The following is a 27,902-nucleotide window of genomic DNA, read 5'->3' on the forward strand; positions in this document are numbered from 1 at the left end:
AGTGCAGCAGGATCCTCCCCACATAACACACTCCTGCCCTGCTCCTGGAGAGGTTGAATTTGTCCTCTGGCTGGCTGTTCTGGGAGGAAGAGCAGCATAAGGACAAAGCAGAGGATGCTCTGGACTCCAGTGTTTTGCAGTAAGCCCTCTCTGGACATCAGAGCATGGAGAAGGGGCAGGTGGTGCTCCACAGCAGCTGTGGGGCACGGGCTGATGGCCCCAGGGGGGCACATTAACACAGGAATCAATGCTGAAAGGTTAATGGGCTCAGTTAACATCACAGGGGAGAAGCATGTCCCACGGATGAAAGGAGGTAGACAACAGCAGCTCAGTAAGAGCAGGCTGGCAGCCAGCACCGGGACTGGAAAAGTGGTGATGGCAGTGGGACAGAGAGCAGAGCACAGTAGAACTCACCTCCCCAACAGGAAAATGTCCCCTCCCTTATCTCGTGGTGAATCATGACCCAATTCTCCTCCCTTACCTCCTGATGACAAGCGTGACATTTTACTTGCTAGGACAACACTAAGTGTTCACCCAAGAGCCCCACAAACCAAGCAGTGGGATAATCCATGGCCTCATGGGCCTCAGAAAAGGAGAACAAACAGGGTGGAGAGTAATAAACACAACCCAGTTCAGCCCTGATGGGGTGCCCTGAACTGCCTCTTGGCTCTTTGATGTCTGCTTCCTGGGGTGGTGCCAGGTGGGGGGAAGATGTTTCACAGCTGTGGGCTCTCAAGGTGTTACTGGGTCTAAACAGCTGAGAAATAGGTCAGGAAAAACAAAACAGCTTTTTTATGCCTTTTTTAATTCAGTGAAAATCAGCCAGGGATGTTTGGGACTCAGATTAAGGTTCATTGGAAATAAGCATTGAAAGCCTAAAGAACCCAACAAAAAATCCAAAGGGATTTGAAGTCCAAGGTGAACCCCTCCAGCTCAAACCCCTCCCTGAACACCAGCGCAGGTCTCTGTCCTTACCTGTCCTCCCGGTTGCGATCCAGGGAGTAGAACTGCTTCCTGAGCCACCTGGGGGGAGGCACAGACAGGCACAGCTCAGCCCCAGCTCCTCAACAACCAGCCCCTGCCCCAGCCTCCCTCTGGAAGATGCTCACTGCCACACCATCCACTCCCACATCCCTCTTTCCCACCAGGGAACCCAGCTCTGCCCCCTTTCAGAGGCAGCCTACCCTATTTTCATACTGGTGGCAAGTTCTGCTTTAAAAATGCCTCTGCACTGAAGTGCTACAGATAACACAGGCTGTGCACACATGGAAACATCAATTCATGTAAAACTCCTTCTCCCTGATGTATGAGATCAAACTCTGGTGTCAGCAGGATGAAGCCTCTGGGGTGCAGAGGCAGAAGTGCTGGGTCAGCACGGCTCAGAGCGGGAATGAGATGTCAGTGTGCTTCACCTTCTTCTGTCAAAGTAGACAGAAAGGGAAAAAAAGAAAACAAGTGCAAGAAAAGGATGTGTTTTCCTCACCTTTCAATCTGCAGGGGTGTGGGTGCCCTCAGAGTGTCTGCCACCAGCCAGTTCAGCCCCTTGATCCACATGTTGACCTCATCCTCAGAAGTGGCTGTGGGAAATGCACAGGAGTGGGAAGAAGGGACACACAGGTTTGATCACCAATCCAAACCTCTTGGGACTATCCTCAGCACCTTATACGTCCTATTCCTTGCTTCATCCCCTTTCTGGTAACATTTCCCCCCCAGCAGATGCTCTGGCTGGCTCCTCTCCCTGCCAAGCTCCCACTCCTCTCCCGTGGGATGGATGTGGCTGGCTGGACCTCCTGCCCCTGCATGTCCCACTCCCTCCTCCTTCAGATTCCCAAGAGCTGGGAGTTATCTTTGTCCCCAGGCAGCAAAGCTGTTCGGGTCCTGTGAGGATGAAGCTCTGGCTCAACCCTGTCTGGCACAACCCCAGGGCCATGAAAGCCTCACCTTGCAGGCTGAGGGTCTTCAGTCGGAATTCTGTGCCATAGAGGACGACAAAGCAGTGGGAGTGGTCGGGGCGGAAACACGGATCCTCCTGGTACCGGTCAAAGTCACGGGAATTCTTCCCTGGACGAATCTCCTTGATTTCGCGGATATCCACTAAGAGAAAGGGAAAACAAAGGGGGTGTTCAGTGGCTGGCTTGAAATTCCCATAGCATTGGGGAAGGAAGGACATGGATAAAGTGGATTTAGTAATCTGAAGAGCAGGGTTAGCACCTTTGACATTACAGCAGCCCAGCAGCCTGTAAGCACAGCCCCACTTCCTTGGAGGTTTCCCCAGCCAGCACCCCCTTATTTACCTCTGTGTTCCCCAAAAATGGCTGAATGTGTCCCCCACAGGGACCCCCAGGAAGGGGCAGCTGTGAGCATGTTGCAGCATTAACACCAAGCAAGGAGAAGGAGCTGAAGAGACACTGGTAAGGGAGCATCTCATAGCCCCCCTCCCCAGAGGAAATTCTGGGAAAGGACTCCTATTGCCATAGAACAAAGAGAAAACAACAGCAGCAGCAAGGAAAAAAAAAAAAAAAAAAAAAAAAAAAGACAGAAACCCAATACAAACCCAAGAATTTTTGCTTCCTGGAAAAATAGTTTCTTAAATGCTCATGGGAATCAAATAACAACATTTCTGAGTCACGTTTCCAAAGCAGATGATGCTTCTGAGCAATGCAGGATGGAGATTACTGCAAACCTGGCATGTAATTCATCCCAATTAAACTCCACTTACTGCACTCACTGTGGATCGTCTCGCCTTTCATTCCTATTTACTGCAGCTCTAAACTAGACAGAAATGTGACCTGCTCATCACCCACAGCAGCCACCAACAGCACTAAACTGCATCATGAGATACGACGCTCTCTCCAAACCCCATAGCAAGGCAGACTTTGGGAGGACTTGTAAAGCAGAAAGCATGTGGGATCCTCTCTTGGATCCTGCTCCTGTGCAGCACTGTGGGGGCATCTGGAGACAGCAGCAGTCTGCTCACTGCCTGGCACACGACATATCCAGACTGACCACTCTATGGATTTTGGGGGTGTTCTATACAGAGCCAGGAGCTGGACTTTATGATCCTTGTGGCTCCCTCCCAACTCAGGATATTCTATGAATCTAATAACCCTCCAAAACTCATCCAGTTGTGATAAGAGCATAGAAAGACCCAATTCCTTGGGGCTGCAAAGGAAGGACAGACAAGCTTCCTAAAATAAGCAAGAGTGTGACTTTTTGAGGCATCATCTATCCTTTGGAAAGGAGCTGTCTGGCAGTTCAAATGTTAGCAGTCTCTGCCATAACCTTACCCACGTGCTCATATCCTTGGTGACACAGCAGGTTATTTCAGCCTGTCAAAACCCACATCACAGTTCAGGTTTTTGCATCCAGGACACACACAGTGGGGTTGAAAGCTAATCCTGTCCTTGGAGGATGCAGGGTTTGACCAACACAGTGAGGCAAAACCTGTCAGAGGGTTTTCATGGTATTTACCAGGCAATAACTACCAGAGGAAGGTGCTGGAATCTTCCTGACCTGCCTTTGCACCACACAAAGTGCATATTGTCTGCACTTCGGGATGCTGCAGTGCCCTGTGCTCACCCCTCCCTGCACAGAGCACCTGCAGGTTACTCCCTGGTGAGGCAGAGCTGTTGTTACACAGTGCATACCTGAAATCCACGCAGTGGAGAGAGCCCTGGAGCAAGTGAGGTGCTTATCAAGGACAAAAGCACGCAGGGAATTCCTAGGGCAAAGGGCAGCCTCCGTGAGGATCAGGCAGGAACCTCCAGCCCACGCATGCTTGCAGCTGCTTGCTCCTCTCTCTGGTCCTCCCAAACCTGCCTGACTGTGCTGGGGAAGGCTGGGGCTTGGTTTGTGCAGCCCTCTTCTCCCCACAGAGCAGCAGAGCAGCCTCTCCCACCCGCTGCCTTCCTGGCCCCCTCTCTGCTGGAAGGAAGTGACTCTGGGCAGGAAGCACAGCCAGCACAAAATGCCACCATCCCCAAGCAGCAAGGGCTGAAATGAGATTTCCCTGCACCAGTCTTCCCTCTGGCGGTGCAGGATCAGGAGCCACCAGGGCACAGAGGGGTTTTGCTCTAGCCCAGATCTCACAGAGACACTGGAGGCTGTGCCAGGCTGTTTCCCTATCAGGGGTGGCATGGGCTCTGTGACATGACCCACATGTCCCACCACGGGGCTGCACCTTGAGTCCTTGCTGGGAAAGGCCTACCAGGGATGTGGCAAAGACACAGGGTTAGACTCCACATGCACACCTGGGCAGGGGAACAAGGGCAGGTGACCTGGGGTAAGCCCTCCAAAGATAAGTCCTCTGTCCCCAAGGTGAGCCACACCTCCTCCTGCCTGAGCTGCCCCCTCCCAGGGTGTGCTGGGGGAGGCAGAGTGAACAGACTGGTCCTTATCCCATCTGGGATGTGGCAAGAGAGGAATAACTTGGTCCTGCAGCGATGGCAGAGGGAAGCTCTCTGAAGGAACATGAACCCTGCTGCAGCCTGGCAGAGCTGGGTGCCCCAGAGAAGAACCAGCAGCAAGCAGGGACAGATGAGCTCGGAGGCCTGGAGCAGGCTGGCTCCTCTCCAGCCTCCTGGGAGGGTGTGCAGACAGCAGCCAGGAGAGGCTCCAGGAAGGAGGCAGCAAAGCCCATCCAGCCCAGAGATGCTCTGAGTCCCCCACACGGTTCCACACTGAGCCATCTCATGGCTGTACAAACAGTTGTGCCCTTCAAAGCCTCCCAAACTTCCCTGCCCACTGCCAGAAGAAACAGCCTGGCCTTCCCTTTGCCTCCAGCACTGGAAAAAAAAATAGAAAAAAAAAAAAAAAAAGGTCACATTTCTGGGCAAAGAGCCCTCCTTTCAGCAGGAGTGGGTTGCATCAGAAAGAAAAAGTTGACCCCAGATCCACCTCCCTCACCATGTAAGAAAAAATCCCACCAAATTACCCTCTGGTTACATGAAAACCAGATCCACCCTTGAAGTCATTTAAAACTGAAACTTCATCCAAGCCTCATTTACCCGCTGATGGATAGGGTGTTGTAATGTGTAAGGATAAGGACAGCTTGGAACAGGCTCTGAGGGTTGCAAAATCGCCACCTCCAGAGGATTTTTGGAAAGATGGAAAACTGATTACATTAAAAAAAAAAAAAAATTAAAGAAGCTGACAACAAGAACATTTAGCCAGATTACTTTCCAGGATGGGTTTATCAGAGACAGCCTCCAAGCAAACACCCACCCCCTCAACAGGCATTGCTGGGTCTCCCTGGGGAGAAATGGTGCAGCGAGAGCCACAGGGTCACTGCCAGCCCAGCCTGACCTCAGCTGCCTGACATGGACTGATCCTGCCCAGGGGCAGCGGAAAAACCTCCAGCCTACTCACTCTGGCAAAGAAAAAGATGTTTTTAAAAAAAAAAAAAGTCTTCCTGCTATTTAGCATTGTGGATCCCACTGAGCACAGCCATGTGGTCATCCCCAGGCTTCCCATCACTGGAAGGGGCACCGGAGGGTCAGGTGGCCCCCAGGGAGAAAGAGGAAAAAGACATGTGCATGTGAGTAAAATACAAGAAAAATCTATTATGCAACAGCGTGGAGAGTAAAGCAGTGCCACCCCTTTTACAACATTTCAGTGGAAGCCCCCTGAAGTGGGCACTGGGGCCAGCAGTGGCTGTCAGGGGCTGCAGGAGGCTCCTGGCTCACCTGCCCCTGCCGGCACCCACCAGCCTGATCCCCCCGGGCAGCCCTGCCCCTGCCCAGCGCCTCGGCTCTGCTGCTGCAACCCAACACCGCCTGCAAGGAGAACAAAACCCCGGCACGGCTCTCCGTGGGCTCGGGGACGGCTCTAAGTGCTCCGCTGGCCGGGGGCCAGAGCCCTCAGCACCTCCAGCAGTCTGCAGCCCATCGCAGTCTGCAGCCCATCGCCTGCCTTTCTCTGCTTATCGGGCCCCTCCGGCCGGCCCAGCCCCTGCACAGCCCCAGCCCCTGTCGGGATCGGGCAGACAAGCCCACCCGAGCCGGGATTGGGCTGTGGGGTAGACACTGAGGTGGCTCTAAGGACACTGTAATGAACACCCAGCGCGGTCCTGCCCTTTGCACCCCCCCGCGATAAGCCAGGCAGGCAGCCCCAGCAATCCGGAGTGCATCTCACATCAGAATTGCGTTCAGAGCGACAACAGCTCGGCCTCTCAAGGCCACAAGCTTCCCTTCATCGACAAGCAGAGTAATAATGGTGAATTGAACATCCCTGCTCGGAGACGAGCTCACCGCATCCCCCGGCGCTGCTCGGCAGCGGCTATCGGGTTTCCAGGGCCATTAACAGATGGCTTATCCAGACAGGACAAGAAGAAACCAGCTGAGGCCTCTCATTTGACCTTAACTGTTTTTTCAGAGAACGGGGAGCATGGCTGAGGCATCCAAGGAGGCCAACAATCACCAAAGCAGCAGCACCCTGTGTCCCAGAGCATCCCTCACCCCCTGGGAACTAAAAAGGTGAGTCTGCCCTTTCAGTTAAGCACTCAAATCCCTGTAAAATGTTCTCTCAATTCCCTTGTTGTCCCAGGGAGGAGCCATCCTGGTGCCCAGAAGACCAGGGGTCCCACTGCTCTTGTTGCTATAACATGCAGGTGGTACTTCTGCCTCAGGTAAGGCAATTTTCCCCTCCAGACTCAGCTCAGTTGTGTTTCAGGTTGCTCTAACAAGGTGCTTCATCTCATCTGTCAGCAAACTGGATTTTTTGCTCCAAGCCACTGGATTTTGCTATGAAGCAACTGTCTCAATATCACTACCCCAGAGCCAGCAACATCCATGCAGAAAGCACCTTGGGAGACGGGATGCTGGGGGGAAAATAGCTCAGTGGGCTGGAGATGGGACAACCGGGAGTTTCTGATTAGCCAGGGTGAGTGGGGCTAGCCTGGATCCTGACTCAGACCCTGGCTCACCTCTCAGCAATCCCTGTCACTCCAGGATCTGGCAGAGAGCTCAAACACCACCTGGGAAGTGGCACTTGGGCAGCAGTGCCAGCAGCATGCCCCTGGCAGCCCACACGGGGCACACAGGGACACACTGGCTGCTCTGTGGGCAGCAGGGCTTCCTGCCCAAGCCTCTGCCTGCCCCAGCCTCTGCTGTGCCCCCCAGTCACACGTCCTGTGGCTTCTGAGCTCCTCCTCCTCCCACCCCTGTTCCCCCCTCCAAAATCCTTATCACCTGCCGAGGAAGCTGCAGGAGATGTGCAGGGAGATTAGGAGATGCTGTGCTGCCACACTGCTCTGTGGGCTGGGGGGAGGATGTGAGGAAGAGCCCTTCCCTCTCCACCCCACACATATCCCAGGTTAGGGGCTGGGGCAGGGAGGCAGAGGCCCTGCCTAGATATTGCTTCTGCAGGGCACAGTGGCCTCCTCCCAGGCTGCCTTGCCAGCCTCAGCCTCACGCAGGTGGCCTTCAAGAGCTCTTGAACATCCTCTTGATGTGAGAAGCAGAGGCAGCTGTGGGCTGGCAGCTGCCTGACCTGTTATCATCAGCACATCTCTCCCGCTCACCCTCAGCTGCAAGAAAATATGAGTAAAAAAACAAAGCTGATCCTGAGCAAAGCAGGATGCTGCTACCTCACAGCCTCTGCCCACAGCCAGTGGTGGGGAGCTGAAGGAGACAGGCAGCAGATGGCAAATGCCAGGCAAGGGCTCCAGCAATCCTCCTCCTGGAATGTGTTGGGGCTCCCTCTTGTCCTCCATGGAAATTTTGTCTTTGTGGAGCTGTGGGGTTTTGTAGCAAATCCCAAGCTGGGCATCCAGGGCTGCTGGTTGTACCCACTCCCACATGCAAGGCTGGCACCTCTGAGAGCCCTGCACTTGTTTCACTGTCACCATACAGGACACTGGAGCACATTTCCACCCCAAAGAGAGGCAGAGCTGCTCCAGCTGAGGCAAAGCCCCAGTTTTTGCTTGCACAGATGGTGCTCTGAAGATGTTGGTGTCCCTGTCCCAGATGAAATCAGGCCAGTGGCAGCCAGCAGAGAGACCCTTCAGTCACCACCCTGAGAGGCACAAAGTTCCACTGACTCATCTGGAAAGGGGAAGCTCAGCACTGGTGCTCTGGGCAGCCTGTCTAGGGAAGGCTCCACAATCCACCCCCAAGGTGACCTTTCTTCTGCATGGCATTGCGGGTTCCATCCCCCTCAGCCCTGCCTGGGGGAGAAATGCAATGACCTTAAAGGAGCAGAATAAACCAGAGGGAGGACGGGGTGGAGATCTGTGAGCACAGCTCCTGCCTCTGCCACTCTTCCTCCCTCCAGGGAAGATCTCCTTACAGCTGTAAGGGGATCCACAGGTGGACAAGGGACTGATGGATGAGGCACCAGTACATGTTGTGTCTCAGCATGGAAGGGGCTGAGAGGCTCAAGGAAGCTGCTCTCTGGGCAGGTGTCCTTCATGGAGGGGCTGACCAGGGAACCCCTCTATGCAACAGCTCTCATCCCTCTCCCTGGACCTCACAAGGTCCAGGAGATGTCCTTACTGATGTCCCCAGGCTCTCAGCCAGCCAGAGTGCTCGCTCCCAGTGAGGGCAAGGGGATGGGACCAAGCAGACTGGCAGAAACCAAGCAGGACAGAAGGACAGATGTGGCAGTCCAGCATTTCTGAATGCACAGCTCACAGCCTGACAGCCAGGAGCCTGGCAGGGCCAGTGAGGAAGCCTGGGCAGAGGTGGGGACCAGAGTGTCCAACACCAGCAAGCTCTCCTTGGGGTATTTTGGAGATTTTGGGATTTCTGCACTCAACAAAGGTGCCTTCCCAACTTTCATGCCCTGTCACAAAGCAATTGGAACAGGAGTGACCACACATTGCCCCCAGGACAGGGCACAAAGGCAAGGAGTGAAAACCAAAGGACAGGAAAGATTTGTCACAGTGGCAGCAAATGTCAGTGATGTTCAAATGCTGTGACTCAGTTTTCATCCACCCCACCAGATGATGCAATCAAGTTTCCGTGACAGCGATTTACAGCGGAGGTGCCTGTTTGTCAGGACCCTCAGTGGGCAGCAGGGAAGTGGCTCGTCCCTGTCCCTACCAGAGCTTGAACTCTGCACTGTGAAGAGAAGGATGGGATAAAGATCCCATCAGCTGCTGAGCTGTTCGAGGTCACCACAACAGCCCGACCTCTTCCTATCCCATGCTCAACTCAAAAGCTGTTCTGAGACTGGCAGGGTTGAGTATTTGCACAGATGTGACTTCCAGATGTGTGCCCTCCTCTCGACCTCTCTCTGTCTGCAGAGAGCCCCACGGGCTGGGCCACCTCAACCAATAAATGCAGGAGGCACCTCCTCCTGTCTCCTCCTCCTGGGATTCTCCACCTGAGTCTCTACTACCCACCCCAACCCAAACCAGACACAAAGTTACCAGAACAGCTGACGCTGCAATCAAACCCGTCCCAATGCGGTTAGAAATGGAAACAGTGACTCTCCTCCTCCTTTCCATCAGATTTGTTTTATCTGCACCAACCACCTTGGGCTGGTTTCCCCTTCCCTGCCAAGGCAAGATTTTGGGGGACAAGCAGCCAATGGCACTTCCTCACAGCACCATCTACCTGAAGATGTCCAGGCACTGAGCAGACACTGTCCAAGCCACACACTGCCCTGGCAGGTGACAGCATTTTCAGTTTATAGGGGAGAAGCAGAAGCTCAAGGTGATGGTGTGAAATCACTTGGGACTGTTTTTTTTAAATGACCTCACTTGGGATTTATTTGGCCCCCAGAACTGGAGACCTCTTCCTGTTTGTACTCCAACCTGCTCCATGGTTCATATCAAACCTGATGTATCAATGCTCCAGAAATTTCATTCCCTCACCTCTAGACCTCTTCTCAACAAGCCCCAGAGCCTGAGCTGCTGGAGATTACAGGGACAATATTCCAAGTAGCAGCAAGACCTTGAGAACAGGCTGACACAAGGCACTACAGGACATGTGAGACACTGAAAAGGAAAAAAACAAAACAAAACAAAACAAAAAAACAAAACCAAAAAAAAAATCAATTTCTGCTGCTTTGCTGGGACATAGAGACAGGCAGAGCCAATTCCCCACTGCCTGGCACTGCTTGGGGTCTGCTCTGGAAGCATAGAGACAGCTTTTTGGTCTTCTGAAGCTGAGGAGGGCTGTGGGCTGGCAAGGATTAACAGGACAAGGACTGCAAGCTCAAGAGAGAAGGAAAGTATTCAGAGTGCCCTGGAATCCTGGCAAGAGGAGCCAGAGGTGGATGAGTGATATCTAAGGGACAAATAACCAAGCACAGGAGCTTGAAGAGACAAGGCAGCAGGCTCTGTGCTCTGCTCTGATGAGCCCAGGGGCACGAGAGCCTCACACCAAGAAGGACCTTGACAGGCAGTGTCCAAATGCTCAGCAAACAAAGCCAGGCAGTCCCTGCCCCACCTCCTGCCAGCTGGGAAGCAGATTTATGGGGTGCAGATTTCCAGGGCAGGGAGCCAAGGGGGTGAAAGTCCTCCCGGACATTCCCTGCTCCCAGCCTGGCCAAGCCCCCACCTGCAGCCAGCCCCGTTATCTGCCCTGGGCTGAGGATCACAGCACCAGAGCTCAGGAGGAGGAGGGATGAAGGATGCACCAGCACATGCAGGGGGGATGTCCTTCAATCACCACACCATCAGCTCGTCTGGGAGCAAGTAAACAGGAAAAAGGCTCTCGAGCAGCTGTTCTGCCCAGCGTCCCTGCGGAGCACAGCCTGCAGTGACAGCCTTCCTCCATGTGGGAATTTCCAGCTCTGCCTGGTGCGGCCCTACCGCGGGGGGATGCTCAAAGGGAGCAGGATGGGGCTCTGCACGGGGCAGCCCCAGCAGGAGAGGAGCACAGGATAGCACAGAGGGAGTCAGAGGAGCTCCAGCAAGGAGAGCAGGAGAGCTGGAGCAGCTCCCAGAGCCAGGAGGCAGCAGAGCACCCACAGCATCGCTGCGTGTCACCCAGAGCACAGTGGCCCTCCTGCAGCCATCCCTGCAGGGATGCTTGGGCAGCCAGGAACACTCTGGGGCACCCTACTGACAGCACAAGAAGGGACTGACCAAAATCTCAGAGCCACAAATGTTTACAAACAGAAGGGAGGACCTGCAGAGGAAAACAAGGCCCATCCCAGGCTCTGGAAGGCTTTCCATGGCTCCCCACACAGACAAGTTCAGGATCCCAGATCAGGCTAAAGAGCCACCAGACCAAAGGGACACCAGAGATGGAATTAAAAGCAGTTTGAAAATCACAGAGACTTTCAGAGTATGGACTGGCAGCATCCTAAAGCTCTGCTGACTTGTGTAAATTTAGTGGCCACCTTCTGCTAAAGACATCTGCCCATGGCTGTTTGGGTGCTCAGGGTGCTCCACAACCCTGAACCCTCCTGCCATCCAGTCTATCAAGGTGTTCAACAGATGACAAGGACAGATTGAGAGGCAGCAAGGTGCTCAGAGATAAGGACACCTGGGACAGGAGGGATGACCTTGGCAGATCAGAAGCAGACAGCCCTAGGCTAGAGTTCCAAGTGCTGGGGGATCTTCAGAAAAGCTGAAAATTCTCAGAAATGAGGAAGTTTCTCATTGGAGTCAATTTAAAAAAAGCTTTTTCCATGTAAAACAGCACTTTGTGCAAAGTAAGAATACTCAAAACTTAAAGATTAAAACCATTTAAAAGGACAGCTTTTTCCAGCACTACAGAGTCCCTTTAGGAATGGCTGCTGTCACCATGTCCCTTCCTAAGGGCTGTCCCTGGTCTGGAAGACACTCTCCCACACTGTCTGATGTAACACCTCCAGCAGCAAAACCACACTCAGCGGAAGAGATGAGCAGGGAAGAGCCATGAGATCATCACCCACCACCCAGGGCAGGGAGGACAGCCAGTGGCAGAGGATGTGCTAAATGTTCAGCTGATCTCATATGGGGCACCAGCAGCAGCAACCACCATGACCAAGTGAGTGAGGAGCCTCACAGGTTTCTGTGAGCACCCCCAGATGTCAGGCACCACAGAGCTCCCTCCATACAGCTGCTGTACATCTGTTGAACACCCAGAGCTGCTGTCTCCTTTTATCCCTCTCTAGACAGGTACCCCTCTAGTTGCTCTATTCTGGCATCATCTTCTGCCAGCCACTTGCCAAGCCTGTTTGGCCAAGGGGGAGAAGGGAAGATGTGGGGGGGAACTTTTCAAAAGCATTGTAAGAGCTTCAAAATTTTCTGATTTCTTCTGCCCTTAGACCTCAGAGAACACTAGAAAAGTAAAAATTCTTCTCCACTGACTTCACCCATTTCCTTCTACTGTACAGCAAGGTGCAGCCAATGGCTTTTAAACTCAGAGCTGCTGGGGTTTTCTGTGCTCAAAGGCCCACACCTCCTCACCACATGCTGCAAGTTCTTCCTGGGCTCCCCACACCCTCCTTCACTGTGAGCTTTACACTGGGTCTCACAAAACCCGCAGCAGCTGAGAAGCAGGGACACAGCCCGGGGACTGGCTGCAGCCCTGCCAGGCCACACAGCTCCTGGAGCCACTGTCACACACCTCTGAGCCCAAAACCACCAGCTCAGCTCTTGGCTGACCCAGCATTAAGCACAGACTGTCACTGTTGGCCTCTTCACCTACCAGTGACAGTGCTGGGGTATCCCTACAGCCCTGCAGGACAGCAACCACAGGCTGACCTCAAAGAGATCCCACAGCTCCTGCCAGCCAGTCCCACGGCCTGGATGAGATGCTCAGTACAAACTGCCTGTCAAGCCAACCCCAGCAGGATCCCACTTTGGCAGAGACAGAGGAGTTGGACACACAGACAAAACTGTTCCACTCCCAGCAGCTTCTGAAGTCTCCATCCCCACAGGCTGCAGCTTATCAATAAGCCTGCAACTCAAGCAGAAGTTTGTAGCCAAAACTGTAAGGCAGTGACAAGTGAGGGTCTGTTCTGAGAGCTCCTGCTCCATTCCAAGAGTTCCCAAGTTTTGCATCCTGGCCAGGCTGCCCATCTCAGCACACTTTGACATGGTCAGTTCCAAAAGGACACACCAGCCCCAGTGCTCCCTGGAGGGGAAGGTCCCAGCCAAAGAGCAGTGCCCAGGGTCCCAGGAACACAGAATTTACCCCAAGCCTGCACTCCTGGGCAGCTCAGAGGCCAAGGCTGCTCTGCCACAGGCAGCACTTGGGGACTGGGACCTCAGGAGTGCTCAGGGCTGGGGACTTTAGCACTGACTCCCCCAAGGCTGCAGAGCCTCTCCTCCTGTGCCTGCAATCTGTAAGATATGCAGGAGGTCACAGGGCTGCTCACATGGGGACAGGCCAGGGGCATGGCTGACAGTCAGCATGTCCTGGGGATGTTCACAGTGCAGCCACTGCCATCAGATAACAGAGCCAGCAAATGCTTTGAGATAAGGACGGCCATCCCCCCTGTGCAGGCAGGGCAGGTCAAACACAGCACAGAGATCACAGACTGGGCTGGGCAACTGCTGGCTCAGCTCCTCAGGTTGGAGATGGGGCACATTAAAGTCCTGTACAAAACCCCACAACAGAACAGCCCCTGGTAACAGGAGGTGACAGAGCTGAGCGTGGCACCTCTTGGCATGCTCTCTGCAAGGCCAGATGTTCAGATCCAGCTCACCCAGGTGCTCCTGCCTCCACACATGGTGTTCAGCCAACAGCCAAGAAGAAAGCCAAGCCCTGAAAAACTCAGATCCCTTGATGTTGGTTAGAAATAATCAGTCCAACACTTTGCAAAACCTCTCCAGCACATTCTAATTAGTGGGCTTGAACCCCCCATAAGCCAATTCCTTCCACGTGGCTGACTGGCAGAGGAAGGAACCAGATGGAGGGATGACGTGGGTGCAGGTACTAGAGGAAATCACTGGCCTCCCAGGCCAGCCAACTTCCAGCTGCTCTCCAGGTTGCAGAGAAGCCTTTGAGATGCCAAGGGAGGAGGTAACGTGTCCTACTGCCTGGGGAGGGGGTTTCTAACCTGCTCCTCCTGGAAGATGCTACCAAGAGTAAAAATGGGATGACAAAGGGATGTGAAGTGTGGGGAGAGGCTGTTTCAGTTTGGAGGCAGAGCAGAACTCACTTGCTTTGTGTGTAGCACAAACGCCCTCACAAGCAGGAAGGGAGACACAAAAAACTTGCCCTCAAGAAACTCCCACAGCTGAGCATCAGCAGGGGAAGCTTCAATCATCCTGAGCCACAGTCTTCCCTTCCCACCCCAGCCCTTCTGCAGTCCCCTGCCCCAGGCACCTCAGGGGGAGCTCCCTCCTCCCATTCCTGCCCACTGCAAGGGCTGTATCCTGCATCCGTGGGTGGTGGAACAGGAGGGGTCCTCCAGTGAAAGCCATCCTGCACCCCAAGACGAGCTCACTCTGAAGTTATTTCATCCTTGAAGACCATTTCTGGCTTGCTGGCTTCTTAAGAGCTCCAAGCTCCTTTGCTTAAGCAAATGGCCCCAAAAAAACATAATTAAAAAAGCTGTGCCCCAGCGGACTAATGAAAGGGGTTGGTGCTTGAAACAGCTGAGGTGAGTACAAGCCACACTTCAGAGCCACTTTGCATTAATATTTTACAGCTCATTTCTTTTCTTTTGCACAGGCGATGGCTTTTCTCCACCTCCGAGGGACTGAGCTCATTTCACTGAAAGCAAGAATGCAACCAGGGTTTTTTTGAGGGAGTTTTTTTTTCCTCTCCTCTCTCTCCCCTATAAAACAAACATCTGCTCCAAATTTTCAGCTCACTCTCTGAGCAAACTCTCTGAATTTTCTGACGTGTTTCAAGGCAAACGGTTCAATTTGAAGCTGGCCTATAACCCCCCAGCATGAAAAAGTAAGAATGCAAGACCCTTTTTTATTAAAAATAAAGAATCAGTTAACACAAGAAGTTTAAAAGAAAATAAATGCATAAAAGAAAACTGACTGGAGGGATTAGGTCTACTTTACTCTGGGTGCTTAACAAAAGGAATAGAAAATTATTAGCACTCTTCCTATTGTAGCACCCAGGCCCTCTCCAGAGCTGATTAGCAAGAAAGCAACACGTTGGTAATTAAACTTGGCTGGAACCCTATGGATAAAAACAAGTATTAATTGGAAAAAAAAAAAAAAAAAAAAAAAAAAAAGGCCTTTTTTTTTAATCCTTTGGCACAAACCAGGATTGCATTTTGCACAGTTTTGAAGAAGTACAGGAGAAGGAGGCAACTGCCTTGGAAAGGGAAAGGCTTCCTGCCCAGGAGAGCTCACCCCTCCTCCCCAGCCCTCAGCTCATGGAGATTCTCCTCACTCTGGAGAGAGCTGAAGAGCTCAGTGAAGAGCAGGGTCCTGTCCAAGAGAAGAGGCTCTTCATGTGGCAGCCCAGCTGGCTGGAGGCCCTGCCCTGCCTCTGCCCAGCTGGGGCTGCTCACAGAACGGGGGACACACAGTATTGGGAGGGGACACACACACACAGAGTATGGGATGCACACACACACAGTATTGGGGGGACACACACATAGAGAGAATTGGGGACACACACACACACAATTGGGGGACACACACACACAGAATTGGGGGACACACACACAGAATTGGGGGACACACACACACACAGAATTGGGGGGGACACACACACACACAGAGTGTCTTTATGCAGCTCTCACAAAGCACCACACAAGGGTCACAAAGCAGGGGACCAGGACAGGGCTGTCACACCAGCAAGGGCTCCCTGCTCTCGGCCCCCCTGCACCTCCTGGCTCATGGGCAGGCAAGGCTGGGCAGCTTCATGGTGGCCAAAGAGGCCAGCTGGTTACCTGTCCATCTAGAGCACATGTGGTGATGCCACCCAACCCTTCACAGAATCACATTAGGGTAGGAAAAGTCCTATAAGACCATCCAGTCCAACCATTAACCCAGCACCACCAGGTCCACCACTAAACCATATCCCCAGGTGCCACATCTACACCAGCATCCCCCTGCTCCACCCTCCCTGCTGATAGGAGATGCTGAAGCTCAGAGAGGCCTTCATCTTTAAGCACCAAAAGTTCCTTGCAGAGGCCAGTCAGACCCTGCTGAATTCAGTAACTTGAAATAAAGGGTGGCACATCACCTCTGGGCACAGCAGCATTGGCAGAGTGAGGGAACTCACACTAACAGCACCATGCTGTTGAGGCACCAAAGGCACAGAGGACAGGGGTCCGTGGACCTCTCTCCAGCAGTGGGGTGACCTCCAGCCTGCTCAGGCTCTGCTCCCCTCTAAGCCTCACATCAGCATGCACAGAAAGCCAAGCACCACCCAAACACTGCTTCTAAGGCAAAGAACTGGTTGCCTGTTGCCACCCCACAGAGTTCAGCAGAGATCAGAAGTACTGACAGACCAGCCCCCACAGATCCTGGGGCAGCAGCTGCTCCAGGGCACCTCCGACAGTGATGGCACAGCTCCAAAATGAGCACCAGCACACCAAGGAACGATGGCAGTGGCTGTGCCCAGAGCCCTCTCCTCCTGGCACTGCAGTTTAGCCCACGTGCTTGAGGCCACCTGCAGATGAGCCAACTGACCCTCTGGCCCTCCATGCACTGCCCACCATGAAACAGGAGCTTCCCAAGCTGCAGCCACAGGGACTGTGCTCTTCCCAGCACTGTCCACCACAGAGACAGGTCCCCCATCCTCACCCACCCCTCCCTGGGACAAATACACATCTTTGTGCACAGCCCAGCAGGAGCAGAGAAAGGAGCACAGATGTACTTGGTGTCCATGGAGACAGACCTCTCCAAGGCATGGCCATGCACACGGACATGCCCTGAGCCCAAAACCTCCATATGTGATATACTGTGGATATTCACCTGCTCTGAAATGGATTAAACCCCAGAATCATTCCCACTTAGACAATTAACATGTATCCAGGGTGGTCTAAAACTCCCTGGTGGTCTCCAGCTCTCAAGAAACACAAGAACATCCATTACCGACCTATGAAAACAGCAATCTTTGACCTCTAAGTCCCAGACACCATTTGGTGGAGATGCTGTTCCATGGGAAGGAACACCTCACCTCCTGACACTTGGCTACTCTCCTCACACTACAAGCTGGGGCCAAGCCAGTACCCCCACAAAAAGCCAAACCCAGTCCTCCTACCAGTCCCAGCCTACTGCTCCCTGTGCTGGCACGGCTTGGCATGGGGAGAACTGGATCAGTCCTTGCCCATGGTTGAAACTACCCTGGCACGGAAAGTGATGAGCTCAACTCCAGATCACTTCCCCTTCTGGTTCTCAGCAGCCACAGCAATGTTGACCTCAAGGGGAGGATCCAGGAGGGGAACACATTGGTGTATTTGCCACATGAACTGGAGCTGTCACACACCTGGCTTTTCCCAGGCACACTCTTTCTTCCCAGAAAGCACATCCAGATAAAAATAGGGAAGCTGGCCAAGAACCTAGTACTGCTGGCCATCGATCCCATGGCTTTGCCCTGCCTGCCTAGAAACCCAGTCACTATTTGTGTACACAGGCTGATATTTCCACCTGGAGCCCCACAGTTCTGTCCAGGAAGTGTGAAAGCAAAGCTCTGCTCCTCAGCCCTGCAAGCTCAGGGTGCTGGGTGACACCAGAGGAGGGGAATGAGGACAGGACAAGATGCTCTGGTGAGAGAGGACACCATGAGGAAAGCATCTGGCATCAGAGAGATGGGGCTGAGGATCCAGCAGCTCTTCAGCCTGATGCCCTCTGTGTCCAGCAAGGCCCACCTTGCCCCTTGGGAGGGTCACATATAGTGTGGGGAACCAGAGCCCAAAACCACCAGCCAGACAACTTGCCTGTGGCACAGCAGAGAAGCCCCAAGGAATTTTCCTCTGTGGCATTAAAAGAAACATGATCATCTCAGTCCCTGGGACACCCTCTTTGCTTTCACTGGTCTGCTCTAGGATGTCTGCACAGCACAACAATTCCCTGCAGCCATGGCTTTGTCATTGCTAGGCCCACAGTTCTGGTACAGAAGCTGAAGCTCTCTGGATATCCCCCAAGTTAAGGGACCAGGTTCCAGAGACACACCTGGGCCTGTCCCCAGGAACAATCCCCCATGCAGACACCAGTGGGGACCTCTGTCCACCACGGGCACACGTGGTCTGTAGGCTCTGCCTGAGAATCTCCCCAGCAAAACCAACGTTTGCTGTGCCTTGGTTTAAGAGCAGCCTAAGCCCAGGGTCAATAGAATGCTGCTCTCTCCTCCCTCTCACAGTGCCTCATCCCTCCCAGAGGCCATTCTGGGAAAGAGATGGGGGAGCTTCACATCCTCATGATGCTAAAGGAGCCCAAGGCTCCCTCCAGATCTGCCTGCAGATACCACAGGGCAGAAGGTAGAGGACTCAAAGGGTCTTAGGGCAAACCACACTGGCATTTTGTGGACCTGGCACAGAGATGTGGCCACCATCTCTATGCCCTTTCCCCATCTAAGCCCCTGGTACTCACAGCATCTCACTCTCCCACCCTGGACCAACAGCACTTGCCAGGAGAGATGACAGCCCCTCCCCGGCCTTGCTGGGCCTCAGTCACATCCCCCAGCACGGGAAGGCCAGTGCCAGGGCCAGGGCCAGCTCTCCCAACCCTTGGCCTTGGTGCTGGCCCCTCTTCCTCACAGAGACCCTGCCCCGTGCTGGGGCACACGGGGGGGCGGGAAAGATGATTTAAGAAAACCTGGGAGGGAAACCAACACCAAGGTTAAAAGTGCAGAGCACGCCAGATCTCACCCCCTTCCCACCCATCTTTCTGGTTTTAACTCAGGTTTCTTCCTTTCCTCTGCCCTCCTTGTCACGGGAGGGTTCCCCCAGCACGGGAACCCGGGGCTGACGTGCAGAGGGCAGCGGGGAAGAGAACGGAACAACAGCACGATATTTTGGGGCGGTTTTCCTACTTTTTCACCTTTTCCGTTTGGTCTCATCTGTTGCTCCGAGGTACAACCGCAAAGGGCTGACACTAATCCTGCCGAGGCTCCCTGCAGCCCTTGGGGGCCGCTCGCCAGGGCACCACCCGGGAAAACACCCCGTCCATCCCAGGGGAAGTTTGGTGCCGAGCAGGGATGCGGAAAGTTGGGAGGCGGCGCCGGGCGGGGGCGGCGACGGTACCGACCCGCGCATCCCCCGCGCATCCCCCGCGCATCCCCCGAGCATCCCCCGCGCATCCCCCGCGCACGGGGCGCTCGGGGCCGGCCCCGCGCTGGGACCCCGACCCCTCTCCGCCCCCCGGGCTGCCCGCGGGCACGGAGAGCCTGCAGGTTCATAATTTCTCATTGTTTTTTCTCCTTCCTCCTCGCCGCCGAGCCCCGGAACGGCGGCTCCGGGAGGGTCCGGCCCCGCAGCCCCTTCCCCCCGTGTCCCCGCCGTGTCCCCCCCCCGTGTCCCCGCCGTGTCCCCCCCCCGTGTCCCCGCCGTGTCCCCCCCCCGTGTCCCCGCCGTGTCCCCCCCCCGGGTCCCCGCACTCACCCGCGCCCTCGACCTTCTCCGAGCCGCGGCTCCAGGTGACCTGCCGCGTCTCCAGCTTCACCTGGAAAGTTTTCCGCTCGGGTCGCTGCGACTTTTTGGAGTAGAAGAGGGTCATGACGGTGCCCACCTCCAGGCTGCGGCAGAGCTGCGCCGCCTCCGCCTCGCTGGGCGCCCCGGGGCCGCCGCCCGGCCCGGCCGCCATCGGCGCGGCGAACAAAGGGGAGCGGAGCGCCCGAGCCCCGCCGCGCCCCGCGCCGCCCGGGAGGGGAGACAGGGGAGGAGGAGAGGGAGAGGGAGAGGGAGGAGAGGAGAAGGAGGAGGAGGAGGAGGAGGAGCGAGGAAGGAGGAGGGAGGAGGGAGGGGAAAGGGCGGAGCGCTCCCGGCGCGGGGGGCGGGCAAGGGACGTGCAGGGGGGATCCGCACTCGGGGTGCGGGCAGAGGGCTCGGGGGGCTGCGGGGGGACCCGCACCCTCCCGCCGGCCAGGGGCTCGGGGCCGGAGCATCCCCGCCCAGGGGGCAGAGGGGCAGGTGGGCCCCTCGCGTGGTGCGGGATACCATGGACCACCCAGCACGCCTGGGCACCGCGCCAGCCTCCGCACCGCGGCACGCCTGGGGGCCGGGGGACTCTGCTCCCCATGGCATGTCTGGGGGACTGGGGGACTCTGCACCCCGTGGCATGTCTCGGGGACCACCCTGCACGCCACAGGTCCCCCGTGTGCCCCACACCCCACAGGATGCCTTAGGGCGCCAGCGCCCACAGCAGGGTTTGCATGGGATGCTGGCGTGGCACAGGTGGGGTCCCAACAGTGCATGCCACGGTGACTTCTCCTGGGGACAGACCCCTCTGTATGGCTTCTGCCGGCACCGTGGTGTGGCGTCTTGATGGAGCCAGGTCTGCTTTGGCTGTAGGTTCCTCCACACCGCTCCCAGCAGGATCCGCGCCGCCATGGAAGGCCATGCATGGGATGGATGGGGTTTGCAGGGTGGCCTGTGGCATCCCGGCCCTGGGGGACGTGCAGGGAGCCGGGGGGCACTGGACACTCTCCAGCTCCTCTCCGGCCCCACAAAAAACCAGGGTTAGAGACCACACAAAAGCAGGGTTAGCGAGGGGATAAGTGGTTGAATTGGGAAGCATTTCAGTGCAGTTCGCTCCATTCATGTGGTTAAAGCCTGCAATTTCCCTTTCTGTGTGCCACTGACCTTCCCCGTGCCCTCCTTTCCACCAGGGCACCCCACGGCACACTGGGTGCTCAGCCTGTGCCATTTATATCTATAAATGTATAAATATGGGTTAATGCTTGAACCTGATTATCTTAGAGGATTTTTCCAACTTTATTGATCCCATGATGTTTTTCTTTATTCCACACGTGATTCTGTGAGTACACACATGTACATGCACACGTGTCCACAGGCCCACGGCAGGGCAGCCTGTGCTCAGCAGTCCTTATCTCACCCCCCCAGCTCATGGCTGGGACTGGGAGGGGCATCACTTTCCAAGTGAGGGGCCCATCCCTGAGTGGACCCCACAGGAGAGCAGCTCCCTCTGTCCTATCACTTCAGCTGCCTCCAGGGGGACATTCCCCAGCACACACATGTGCACACACAGTAGGAGCCCTATAAGGTCATTCAGGATCCTACCTGGTGTCTGGGCATCAAACAGGCACGGACAGACACACTGGAGTGAGAGCCTAAACCTGCCCCGATGGAAATGAGCAGTGTATGACAGCACTGTAAGGATGCTGGGGATGTGCTCAGCTGAGCCAGAGCTCCCTGAGCCTGTTCTTGGTGCTGGCCCAGCACTCTGGGGCTCATTCCCTCCGGGGTGAGCTGCTGTGGCCGCTGGGGAAGTTGCTCCTGGCTTGTGTAATGGCCTCGCTTGGGACCGGCAGGAAGCAGCCGGCTCCCAGTGGTCTTAAAATAGCTGAGCATTATGGGCACACCCTTGTTTTTGAGGGCAAAACCTGAGAAGGGAGTGTTGCCACCGAAGAAGCAGAAAGGTAACTCCCTCGCTCCCGAACACTGCCTGTTCCTGCTGATGGAGAGCACCCAGCAAGGTGTGTCCTCAGCTCTGGAGCTCGAGGTGGCTGGGGCCAGCACGTGGGGGATGTGGTTTACACTGAGCTGTGTGTGATGGATATGTTTTATTTTCCAAGTCTGACTGATCACCTTTCAGCCTTGGATTAGCTCTCTGTGTCTAAGATGCTGCACACCAAGGAATTCCACTGTTTAATCTGACAGCACAGGAAACCTGACAGCCTTTGTGTCCCTGCTGCCTGACAGCCCCATTTGAGGGTCCCAGCTCCTGTACCAGCCAGGCTGTGAACAGTCACCCCACCCCTCAGGGCAGCAAAACCTGCCATTATATTCCTGTTATGCTTTTGAAGAAATTCCCTGGGTTGCATTCATCATGTGGCTGTGGAAGCCTGAGGGTTCTCCAATCTCCCCTTGCAAACAACTCAGAGAAAAGGGGGATTTTCCCCTCGGAGTGGCCCCAGCACTTCCCCCTTCACTGTTCCTAAGCACGGGATGCCATCCCCCATATCCTGCAGGATTCATGGAGCAGCTGCATCCTCCCACCAGGAGCAGGCCGACGGCCAGGTGACCTCTGGCTTGAGGACAGCCCCAGGCAGGCTCAAGGCCTGTGGAACAAAATCCAGGGAAACAGCCCTCTGAGGCCACCCCCAGGGCAGTGCGGGGGGTCCCTGCAGCCCAGCATCCCTCTGACACCGCTGCATCCCTCTCCTGCCCTGGACACCGCACAGGGAGAGGAAGTGCCCGATACTCACCACACGAGTGGTGCAGTCCCTGGGAGAGACGCCCCTCTCCGGGTTATTTACTCATCCCCGCCTGCTCTGTGCTGCCTGGGGTGGGTAAAGACAACACCGGCTGAGAACATCACCTCGGGGGCAGAGCTGCGCCGGTGCCGCGGGGAGCAGGATGTGGAGGGCCCTGGGGAAGGCGCTGCCCGGGCTGGTGTTGGCAGACACAGCGCAGTGCTGTGCCGGGGATGGAAAGCAGAGCCGCCCGGGGCAGGGGAGCCGCTGCGGAGGCTGGCGCGCTGCCGGCCCGTGCCGCACGCTCTCCCAGGAGCCGGGCAGAGCCGTGCCCGCAGGCTGCTCCCCCACTGCCCCTGCCCCTGCCACATCCCTCTGGATGACAACCAGCACCTGGTGAGAAACCCACAGCGGCTCCGGCTTCCCTGGCCCCAGTCCCCAGTGTTGTGCGGGGAGCACACACTTTTTTAATATCCAATTCACCTGGTTTCAATTTTCAACCCTGGAATCCTTAAGACTTCAAGGGGGATGGGGCTGCATCCTGCAGGGTTTTGTACCTCCCCTTGGCCGCCAGGCCCTCGCCATGGATGCACAAGATCCAGTTCAAACCTACATTTTGCCCTTTCCACTGCTGCCTCAGTTTCCCAAGCGCAGGCCCTGTTGTGGGACAGGAAAGCCAGAGTGGGGTGCTGGCACTGGGGCAGGCGAGCACAGGCGCTGCAGTGGAGGGATGTGAGACAGGATGTGGCACGTTTGTGGCCATTTCTCTGTTTGCACAGTGAGTCAGTGGGGTCTGGGAATTCTCCATGGAAAGCGTGGGGTGTGTGGTCCTCACCCTGCTGTGGGCATAGGCAGAAACATCGATTAAACCCTCCTCAGCTCCCTGCCCAGCACAGAGCCTGTGCTCCCCAGAGCTGGGAGGGAGCTGGGTGCATTCTCAAGGGTGGGTTTTACACCAACATCCTTCTCCTTCTTGCTGACACAGAGGCACAGCACACTCCAGCCTTGGACATCAGCCTGGCCTTGCACTTGCAGGCAGAGCACACATCTCCCAGCCTGGCCACAGCACCCCACCCTGCCCAGGAAGAAGGTGGATCTGCCAGCTGCCCTCTGTGGGAGAACATCCCACTGCATTCCACAATTCCCTGCTCAGTGGTGTAAGATACTGGAATTTGTAAGATCTGGGATAACTGGGCCAGGTCTGCAGGCGGGAAGGAGGGCTGTATAAATAGAAATGATATTTTTACAGGCTGCATTGTTCAGGCACGGGCAGGTCAGGAGCACAATGAGCCCCTTTCCCTCTCCACTGGCATTTTCACCACCGCACCTTGGAAAGGCCCCAGAGAGCAAATGGCAGCTCCTGCCAAACTCCAAGTTTGTACAGCCACAACAAAGTGCTTGGAAGATGGCAGAGAGCAGTAGGAAGCCCTGCTCGGGGCTGCCTGCCCAGAGGCTCCTCAGCTGCCTGAGCCTGACCCCACAGCCACCCTCGGGGCTCTGGGAGCCCACCCCAGCTCTGGGGTCACGGGGAGGTGCCTGCAGAGCAGCCAGGGCTGCATGTTCTCCACAATCCCCAAGGACACCAGGCCAGGGCAGCTCCCAGTGCCAGGGAGGAGAAATGCATCCATCAGCTTCATCACCCATGTCCTTGCCCAGCCTCCTGCCCTTCCCAGCCATGCAGGGGAAGGAGCTGCTCTCCCCTCCATCCTGCTCGGTGCAGAGGGCTGGGGCTGAAGAAAAGGCAGCAGAGAAACCAGGAGGAGCAGCTCTGGTGTCACTGCATCCCCCTGCTCCTGCTCTCCTGGGCAGGGCTTTTCCCAGGACAAAACAAACTCTGAGCTGTGCCTGCATGGGAACCCACAGTGACCACGGAGGGTGGCAGCACAATCACAGCAAGGCAGGAATGGGCCACATCCTTCAGGGAATTCCTGCTGGGGCTGGGAACAGGAATTGCACCCCACCATCTCCCCCAGCCCAGAGACCACAAGGGCCTCACATTCAGGGCTGAAGGTGAAAGAACACAGAGACACCAACACTCAGTTAAGTTGTAGGAATTTATTTTAAATAACCTACAGTTGATTAAAAGGGAATTCATGATAAAAATAGAAGATACTTGTTGAGGAAAGGCTGCAGGAAATGGTCTTGCACACACACTACGCTAACAATGCCTCTAAGACTAATGATTATAGCAAAAAAAGGTTTCACATTAAAATTCTGCTTTTTAATTTTTAAAATTTTTTTACACAATTACAAAAGAAAAAAATAAAAGCCCTAAAATCTTGATTATTTTCCTTTTTGGACCAATGCTCATTTCCCTCGAAATTTTATTGACCTGTGAAACTTCTTTTTACACAATAAAATCTTTCAAGTAAAAGAGGGGAATGGGGCTTAGAAAAAAAGGAGGGGGGGAAAGGTAAAACAGTCTGACAAACCTAAAAAGTAGACAATTCTTGGAAGTGTACAGAGCGTGTTCAGAACAAAGGGTGATGGGAATGTCATTTGTTTCCAATTTCACTTGTCCTCAAATTCCACACACATCTTTCCATCACACGGCCCCCTCCCCCCACCCGCTCCCCCTAGACGATCTTTAAGATCATAAAAGAAAGAAAACTGTTTAAATATTTTAAAATAATTAAAAAGAAATAAAAATTCACATTTAAAATAGGAACACTCAAGTCAGGAGGCCGATTTCCCATCATGATTTGCTCTGAACAAATGTGGTGGATATTTGTAATTCATGTTCCAATGCCACGACTGTTTCAAGTGACAAATTGAAAAAGATTTGGGTATTTCCATGACTATAGTGACAGCTGTAACAGGTGCGTTGGGTTCCTTAAGTTTTGTTTATTTGTTAAATTCTGAAATGGGGTGGGAGGGGGAGGGGAAGGGCAGGGGTTAAGGAGTCCATTTTCTATTAAAATATAGAAGTTATTGCAAAACCCTAACTGTAAAAACGCACCAATATAATTGGATTTTGTATACAGTAGCTAAAGATTCCCACGCTCTCAGTGTGATGGTGAATTTGCCTGGCGGAAGGTTGACAAATCCCCCATCCACTTGCCCTGCCTCAAGAGAAAAACCACACAAACCAGACAGCTAGAATTTGGATCTCTGAAACATTTTTAAATAAGTTGTCCATAGGACAACTGGCTCAGCTCCTTTAAGATATTTCCAGGTTATGCTTTCTGCAGGATGTTGGCTGTTTTATCTGATGCTCACTTGCCCCTTTCCTCCCCCTTCCCCAGCATCCAAGGACAAGTAAGGCTCACAGTTTATCAATCTCCCTAAAAACCAGGCTACTCCCTTTTCCCATAAAATTCAGCTCAATAAAAACAGGTTAAAACTCATAGTCTTCCTCTGCCATGTCGATAGCCCAGGCAAATTTCTCTCGTTGGGTTTTGTTATATATCTTCTCTATAGGAATTCCCCACTTCTTACACCTGCAGGAGAGGAGATGCTGTTAGTTAGGGACAAAAGGAAGGCCAGAGACCCTGCCCTTGTTGCTATGTGGGGGGACAATAAAGAGGCGAAGGGCTGAGGTGGATCACCCCAGCACACCCCAGGCAGGTGCTTACCAAGCAACAGAGATCCTGGGATCCAGATAGTTGAGTTTGGAGGTGCCCAAAGCAATCTGCTTGTTCTCCTCCCTATCTGTAGCCTGAACCTCCAGCTTCATCAGTTGCTCCTCGATCCTCTGCACTGCTTTCTTCTTGCTCTCCACTGTCCTGGGGTGGCAAAGAACAAAGCATTTAATTCCTAATGCCCTGCCAGCACTGTGGGAACTCAAAGAGACTCTGCTCAAGGTAAGCAATGCCACCAGCTACACAGGGCAGCTGTGTCAGCACAGATGGTGACAACACACTCAGCACATGCAATTAAGAACTGACATTTTCCAAGAGGCAGAGCAGGAATCTTAAGCAGCAGTTTTGTTTTAAAGGGTTGGAAGCGACAGCCTGAACTGTTCTGAAGCTACATCCACTCCCACAGCAGCCCATCTATCCCTCAGTAAGTCATGCTGTGCTGCTGCTGTAACTCAGCTCCCCCGGGGCTGCTCTGCAGAGCCCACATGGAGCCCAGCACATGGTCTGTGCCCAGGGCTTCCAATGGGGAGTGTGGAACTCAGGAAGGTGCCTGTGCAATTAATGAATTAATGTGCAGGGCCTGGCTCCCCAGGAAGAGAGCAGGGCAGCACATTGGTCCTGGGCAGCAGAGGGGTGGGTGAGCTCTGGCTCAGCTCCCAGGGCTGGGTGTGAATGACCATGTCAGGAACTGCAGTGTCAGACCACTCCACAGGTGGCTGTTTCTTCATGCACAGAATGAAAAGGGCAGAAGAAAGCCTTCCCAAATCACAGGCCAGGAAAGTGGAATACAGGGTGAAGGCCCCCTTCTGGAAGCATTGCACAGCCCAGTAACACCAGCCTTACTTTTTAGACTTCTCATCCCTCCGGACCTTGGCATCAGCTTTGGCGCTTTTCAGTTCCCTCCTGGCATCAGCTAATTGCTCCTTCTTGGCATCAATCTAGGAGAGGCAAAACCACATGGCAGCACTGAGAACAAGCTGCTGACAGCCGTGTCAGTCACCCCTGGGCAGCATGACCCAGGAAGCCAGTTGGTGACCACGTTCAGAATCTACCAGCAGTCAGATCTGCTCCTGCAGGGCCATCAGGCCACTGGCCACTACACAGCCAAGGGGGGTGAGAGATCCCCCTCAGAACACAGGGCCTCACTCATTTCCAAAGACAAACTGGTGCTGGGAGCTTTCTCACACAGCTACAACCATGCAGACCTAGGAATTGGCTTGGTCTGGCCTGGCCAACAAACCCCTCCTGGCAGCTTGTCAGCCTTCACTGCATCCCACCACTACCAGCTCTCTCATGGCTACATGGAAGGATGATCCCTGATCCCTTAGCAGGAATCAGCCCCAAATCCTACACACTGAAAGGTGTTAACACTTCAGGCAGTTCTTCTTCAGTAAGCTTGGGATTTAGGGAGATTCAGCATTTTGCAGCCCCTGTTCAACCACTCCCCTTAAACATCCCCAAGCTAGGATCTAGGGTGAAGGCAGCCATGTTAGGTGTTATGGAAGCAGGGGACACTGCAGTGCCAAACCAGAACTCCTTATTGTGAAGGTTATTCTAAAGTCAGACCAGGAACAGACCTAACCCCTTTGGACCTCATGGCCTTCACCAGAAACAATCTGCAAAGGAAGAGGTCAAGTCAGAGGGGCATAATGTACTCTGTACACACTGACAGTGGCCTGGGATTCACACAACAGGGCTGGATGCCCACTCCAGGCTCTTTAGGGGACACAGATCAGAGCCAGAGACTGCTGCCTCCAAGTTTCAAAGGCAGCAGAACACACAGCTATAGGATGAAGGGCAGAAATTGGTCTTGTTCTTTACAGGTAAAGGCAACTCAGAGAAGCCCCTTTCAGCTCACTGCTCATCTCTGAGCAGACCCATCCCTGATGCACACCACCAACTCCTGACAGGGAACAGCAGGCCCTGCTTTCACCCCAAGGGAAAGGAATGCTGACTCCTGAGATGCAGCAGGTGGAGCCCTGCTGCCCCAGAGCTGGGCAAGGGGAGGTACCTTGCTCTGCAGGTTCATCATGGACTTCTCGAAGGTTTTGGGCGGAGCCCTCTGGTGGTTACACAGGATGGCCACCGCTCTGTTGGCACGGTTGTAGGAGAGGATCTTTGCTGGGATGTTGTCATCCGCTGT

The 27,902-nt window shown here is 54.5% G+C and overlaps 2 protein-coding genes across 3 annotated transcripts in view; both read right to left on the bottom strand.

Annotated features, from left to right (window-relative positions):
• The window catches only part of PLCG1 (phospholipase C gamma 1), a gene marked incomplete at its 5' end in the record, with an annotated part of 42,354 nt that extends 22,748 nt beyond the window's left edge, over positions 1–19,606 (bottom strand). For both annotated transcript variants that reach the window (XM_083873419.1, XM_083873418.1), the window contains 4 exons: positions 976–1,023; positions 1,484–1,577; positions 1,942–2,094; positions 19,405–19,606. In XM_083873419.1, coding sequence (XP_083729545.1) covers positions 976–1,023; positions 1,484–1,577; positions 1,942–2,094; positions 19,405–19,606 — 497 coding nt within the window. The remainder of the gene's footprint in view (positions 1–975; positions 1,024–1,483; positions 1,578–1,941; positions 2,095–19,404) is intronic.
• A 4,608-nt stretch (positions 19,607–24,214) lies between these two features.
• The window catches only part of TOP1 (DNA topoisomerase I), a 67,269-nt gene continuing 63,581 nt past the window's right edge, over positions 24,215–27,902 (bottom strand). The window contains exons 18-21 of the mRNA XM_083873095.1: positions 27,771–27,898; positions 26,603–26,697; positions 25,754–25,903; positions 24,215–25,618 (exon numbers count right to left, since the gene is read on the bottom strand). Coding sequence (XP_083729221.1) covers positions 25,516–25,618; positions 25,754–25,903; positions 26,603–26,697; positions 27,771–27,898 — 476 coding nt within the window. The 3' untranslated portion in view covers positions 24,215–25,515. The remainder of the gene's footprint in view (positions 25,619–25,753; positions 25,904–26,602; positions 26,698–27,770; positions 27,899–27,902) is intronic.

The sequence above is a fragment of the Zosterops lateralis genome (genome assembly GCF_965231275.1).
Source record: "Zosterops lateralis genome assembly, chromosome: 16".
Lineage (NCBI taxonomy): Eukaryota > Metazoa > Chordata > Aves > Passeriformes > Zosteropidae > Zosterops > Zosterops lateralis.